Raw genomic sequence first — 6,280 nt, 5'->3', positions numbered from 1 at the left:
AATCATTAACTTGATTTTAAGTGGATTCTATCTACCTAGACAAATAACTTATAATCATATGTATATGCATGTTTGCCTCAGAACAGCGAGGAGTATTCACAACGCGTTATCCATACTTTGCCCCCCTCTTCAATTTAGATGCATCTATTGACAGCTGGCTTTGGATGCAAGCAGCTGCATGACTGAAGCTGAGATGTCTCTGAATCAAACAGACAGGGACAGCCTCTATCAACTTATGTGTCGAAATAAAAGCATCTCACACATGAAAGGCAGGATCTCCATGGTTTCCCCTGGAGCTGGGCCTCGTTGCCATGGGAGTGGAAGGCGCTATTGGATGAGGAAAAACACAGAAAGACAGGCAGGAAGACAGTGTCATCTTTCCATGTACGGTACCTAGTCATGCACAGTTTATTTTGCCTGGAGTTTAGATATGCTCGTCGTTGTGCTGTATTTTGTTTATTATTCTATATTATATGTTGTATATTTAATCACAGTGATTGTGTTAAGCTTATTTAAGATGGTCTAAAGGTAGCATTAAACAGACAAATACAGCTATTCCTGAGTCCACCCCACCTGTCACATGAAATGTGCTGTGGCAGACTGTTTTCCTAACTGTTTAATGTCTATTCAGACAATATTGTGCAAGCCCTGTCCTGATTGTCCTAATGCATTTAACCATCCCATCAGCATGAGCCTGTTCACAAGTGTGATCAGACATATCCCTGGGGGCAACTGAGAAATGAACACACACGACTGATGTGTTACACAAGGCCTTATGGTGAGTTATGATTAGCCTCCACTTTTTACTGACGTACTGTCAAGACACCCAATAACCAAATCAGCCATGTTTGTGAGTAATTGCTTACCTGGGCCAGACCAACCACCTTGGTTCTGTTTATATAAGTCTGATCAGACGTGAGGAAGTCCAACCTACACTATGTTTGGTTGTTATGTACTGAACTGGTCACGCTTGGACTCAGCTCCATACAGTGCCTGAGGTGATTGAGTGGGTGGTGTAACACAGGGCAGGTGCACAGGCTAAGTGATGAGTCTTCTACGTGCAGATACAGCACGATTTGCTCTTGGCTTTATTGTAAACTGGGAATGTCTATACAGATAACAATATGTTAGGCGGTTACATCAAGTTGATTTTGTACCATTGTTAAATAGATGTTGTAACTGACACGACAAAGGCAGAATGAATGACCTGATTGGTCAGTGTGATACTGGAAATGTCAATAAAGTGGGAAAGTCAAATCAAATATTCTGAGTAATTAAACTGTGAGGACACTACTAGTATATAGTGTCATTCAATAGATTTAGACAAAGCAGACAATGTTGTTAAAACAAACTGAACAAATTAAATGAATTTTCACATGAATTTCTACAATATATTTAGTCAATTAAATACTGCAGACCCCAGTGAGCATCGTCAGGCATTGCCAGTGTGTGTGTGTATGTGTGTGTTTGTGTTAGAGTCAGATCTGGTTTCATCTTGTGTGATGTGTCCTCACACAAACCTATGACGCAGCTAAAATCTATCATATAGCCTGCTCAAAGCTGACCATTGAGGGCACTGTTTGCCAATTTGAAGAGTGGGCCATAAACAGTGGCCCTGAAACGACAATCACTCACATCACTAAGCATCACTAATGACATCATGGAATATTTTGACCTCATTTAATCAGGTAATCTGATTAAAGTTATTTGATATTGTAACCGAAGATCAAGTTTGGCTTGGCTAGGATTTATCTTTCTTGTATCATGTGTATATGATGCATATATATGCAGTATTCTCAACTATTAGAAGACAAAGACAGTCTCTGTTAATGACCATCTACACACACGCAGTCAATAAGCTGAACCTCTTTCCTTATCAGCTCACAAAAGAAATTCTGTTCTGTCAATGTTAGACATCAGAACCCTTTGTCCTGACAACATCTATGACATCTGAAGGCCATTTTTACAGGACAATTGATGGATTGTAGTTGGAGGTGGATAACAAATTACAAAAGAGGTCCTCTAGCCTTCGTCACTCCAATTTCTCACCCTGAGAACATAAGGAGGTGGGGTAAAGGACCTACTGGTGACTACATTGTTTACAGTGACATTTTAAAGTGTATGTTATATGTTTTGGCACAAAAAAAAGAGCCTGGCAAAACAAGAAATGAGATAAGGAAAGAGGTTTGAACAGACTCATTTACGTAGGTAGCTGTAAAACAGACAAGTGAGATATAGTAGGGGAAGGGAATAGTTTACATTTCTTGATATGAAAACAGTTACTTTCCATTTCACGAAACTGAAAGAACACTGAATTGGCTTCTCAGCAAAATGGAAGAAGGACGCTCAAAATATCTAAAAGTATACCTGATCATTTCTAAATATGGTTGTTGTCAATTCCAGCTCATTACTTTTAAATTGTAAGTGCGCATTAGCTGGGCAAAGGCATCCTGGTGAATGAAGGTAACCAGGCAACTGTTTTTAGACACTTGAGATTAAGCCAGTGCACTTCCCCTGTTGTGTATTTACATTCATGATGCACAGCTCTTGGGGAGACGGATGTTTCCTACAGATAATATGAAATCACTTATAGTAATCAGTAGTAACAGCAAATTCTGTACAAACCAACCAATGGAGCGAAAGGCAGTTTGGTTTCATAGAAAGGATGGGAAGGTGGCATGTGTGATGACTTCATTGGTTGGATTTATACCCAGTGCAGCATGAGGTCAACACTGATGCTTCACTGTTTTTTAATATGAATTGCTAATAAGCCGTTATTTGATGCGTTTATTCTGCTCTCATTGACAGATAACATTTTTGTATTGGCGGGCGGGGCCAGCTTGGATCGGGGCTCTAATGCTGCTGTAACCAATGTGTTATATAAAACCATGCTCCTGCTCTTTTGAATGAAGATAGATCAGTGGCAATCCCTTCGAATCCTATCAGTAGTTGACCAGCAAGGGGAATCACGGGTAATGCTCATTTATTACAGGGCATTTCACAGCTGAGTCAACACTCAATACAAAAGTGTCCAACAGTATCAGCCCCCTCACAGGATCTGGAAACACATTCTGTGCACAGAGGTATTGTTGAAAAAATGTTGTCTGTGTGGGATGTTTATAGGTTTCTTTGTCAGAAATGAGATTCTCCTATGTATTACAGCAACACAAAAGCTTGTGTATTAGGCCACATATTGGAGAAACACAAAACCCTCATTTCCATCAAAACAACTGAGAGGGGATTGCAGGTCTTTGTGGCTACGCTGAATCTATAATTCAAACTGAAAGTGGATCATGAGCTATATTTGTCCAAAGGCTTTTCTCAGTGGCACAAACCAAACTGTAAAATCTAGTAAAATATTTGCATTAGAATTCATGCGTCATTACAGCCATTGAGCTTTAAAACCAATCTCCCAGCAGGTTATTATTATAGCTTTGGCTGCAATAGCTATTCATGTGTATTTGTGAATGCTTCCCATCTCTTCACATTACTGTATGTTGCTTTGTATAATATATACTGTATAACCAGAAGTTGACCGTCCCCTATCAGAGCCTTTCTGAGCCCTGAGAAACCTGTTAATCTTTAACTAGGAGCTATAGTGGCAGCCGGTGCTTTTAGGCCTGATCGTTATTGCTGAAAGCAGCAGGATATACTTGCCCGGAGTCTACATTAAGAGCAACTGCTCTGTTCAGTTGGGTAAACATGTATGTATATTGCATAGAGAGATGTTTTTCGTCTTCAGTATGTTTTGCTCTGTAGTTTGTCTGAAAAGAGGCCCAGTTGAGTTCATACTCTATATTATAGGCTGAGCAGAGAAGTTTATCCTGAAATGACACAGTGTTTAATTACACTGTGCTCTTCATTCTCTTCTTCATTTAGCCTTTTAGCTGCCTAAATTATTTTCAAATTCTAGGCATATTTGGTATTTTCATTCAGAGCTGAGGATAGTATATTGTCATGCCTCGTTTATCTGTTTTGAAAAAAATAGTAAGAGTACCATTTTGAAAAGGTTTTACTGATAAATATCATCTACAACATTGTCTTGTTTTATGAAAGATACAAACTATTCAACTTGTAGAATATGGGTTCCTCTAACAGCTTCAGTTGTTATTCAGTCTTTGTGATATAAGTGTTCTGTATCATAGTGGTTGGAAAAAGCAGATAGAGCTTTCTTTTGTGCAGTGATTAAAATTATGAATACTCAACGGTGAAAACTCCCCTATAAGGTTTCTGGTTTCTAGTGATATTTTTAATCATTGGAAAGGTCAGGAAGAAAACAACAGGCTTAGGAGAAATACGAGACAGCAGTTATCTCACATCAGCTGACGCTGCAGCCACATTAACGCACCGAGGAATAAAAAGGCTGTAAATCATTATAGTGACATTTTTGTGTTTGTTTATGAGCAATTAAAAAATGATGATTAACTTTTTGCTGGTGGTGCATTTGTTTTTCTGAAATGAACTATCCTGAGCCTCGAGTTCTAAAAATGCGTATTGCACAGACACACATATATTACAATGAAACCTTCATAGTCGTATTTTGAAATGTAGTAAAGACAAACAACCTCAGTGTTTTCCATAATTTAATCATTATAAAATCTAGTTTTACAGTGCAAAAATGTAAATAAATAATTCAATACATAAATAAACAGTTAAGGAAGTACTTAGGTTTATATTGTCACAATGCTAGAGAGAGGCAAATCACAGTCGCCCAGGAGATAGTCCCTTTTCAGGGTGGACATTTTGTTCACTACTTTAAAGCGAAGGGACCGCTGGCTGAGGTCTTCCTCTGAGATACTATCAAAGAAGAAATCCTCATTGAAGATTGGATTACGGCTCTTTCTGATGACTGTGCTGCGTTGCTTCTGGATTTTTCCAGGAACCAGAGAGAGGCTAATGCTGCAGTTGATAATCTTGGGGTCCACAGAGAGGGGATAGAGGCCCTCAGCACTGATCAGTCGAACCCGTAGTCTTTGGTTATCCGGGCAGTACTCTGCTGAGAGTCTCAGGCTGCCATCTTTCCCTATGGGTACCATTCTTTCCTTCATTACTCTCTCTCTGTGCAGAGTCAAATCCATGGGGAAGATGGTGGGCGGCGCCAGGCTGTAGCTGTTGGGCAGGCCTTCAACTAACCCCTCTGATGCCCTCCTCATGACATTGGGGCTATTGTCTGTGGAGCTGCCTTCATCTGTGGACAGGGAATTGTTTCTGGACACCATTGCCTTCCTCATGTTCCTTGACAACAGCAGTTCATGGCTCAGTGCTTTGAAGAGGGAAGACTTGGCAGGGCACCTGGTCAGCAGCGGCGAGCTGAAAGGAGAGGATTCAGTAGAGGAAGTCGTATCGCTGTCCAGAGTGGCCTGCCAGTTCAGGGTGTATCCTCTCGGGGAAAGCCTGGAGGTCAGGGTGTTAAGGCTGAGTGAGGAAGGAGAGGAGAAGGGCGAGGTGGAGGGGGAGACTTTGGAGCACATGCTGGATCGACTCCTGGGCAGCAGCAGCGGAGAAGAGCCAGGATCAGAGTGGAAGAGCGACTCCTTCCTCCTGGTGTGGGGGCTCTCCAGTAAGGTGCAAAAGCCGTAGCAGGTCTGAGCTTTGGCCAGGTGGGGAAGGGACAAGGCAGCCTGGCTCTGGGGATCTGCATTGGTGGTCTCCTCATCACTGCAGCCATCGTAGGGGCTCTCATCCACACTCTCCACCTGGATAATGTGTGTGTTGATGGGCTCATGGCATGTCACCTCTATTTCTGGGCTAGCCTTCTCACAGGGAGACACCTTGATAACGCGAGCAGCTCGGCTCTGCTCCGTATTCTTCATCTCCTGCAGGGATGGGATTGTTGGGGGGATGCAGAACTCTGGGATGTTGTCGGGGGTGATGACATTAGGACAGAGGGAAATCCTTTTGGGTTTGTCACCTTTTTCTCCAAACATGATGTCACCGAGTTTAAAGCTGAGTTCTGCTGATGGGATAGGCAGGTTAGATCTCTCCACTGACACACGGATCTTCTCCACCACCCACATGGGTCCTCTGGTAGAAATGTGGAAACTCTGTAAAATCAAAAGGATATGCGTGCAAATTGCTGTGTTGTGTTCTGAAATCACACACACACAAAAGAAAGTCTATAAAAAGAAAATCGTGTCATAATATCTACAATCATTAACTTTGCAGGACGGTTTTCTTACCTTATATTCTGAAGATATGGATAATCCACAAGGTTGTCCTGAACAGGATGGACTGATAGATTCAGCTAAAAGTTCAGACTGTCGTGAGAAATCTCTGAGGC

The 6,280-nt window shown here is 41.5% G+C and overlaps 1 protein-coding gene across 1 annotated transcript; it reads right to left on the bottom strand.

The window, feature by feature from the left end:
• Positions 1–4,670: 4,670 nt before the first annotated feature.
• c2cd4a (C2 calcium dependent domain containing 4A) lies at positions 4,671–6,017 on the bottom strand. Its single transcript, XM_070908071.1, has one exon. It carries the CDS (start codon positions 6,015–6,017, stop codon positions 4,671–4,673), a length of 1,347 nt encoding a protein of 448 aa, XP_070764172.1.
• Between the last annotated feature and the right edge of the window lie 263 nt (positions 6,018–6,280).

This window comes from Enoplosus armatus, chromosome 6 (genome assembly GCF_043641665.1).
Source record: "Enoplosus armatus isolate fEnoArm2 chromosome 6, fEnoArm2.hap1, whole genome shotgun sequence".
Classification (NCBI taxonomy): Eukaryota; Metazoa; Chordata; class Actinopteri; order Centrarchiformes; family Enoplosidae; genus Enoplosus; species Enoplosus armatus.
Note: the sequence above shows the minus strand (reverse complement) of the source record. Positions and strands in the feature narration are given on the sequence as shown.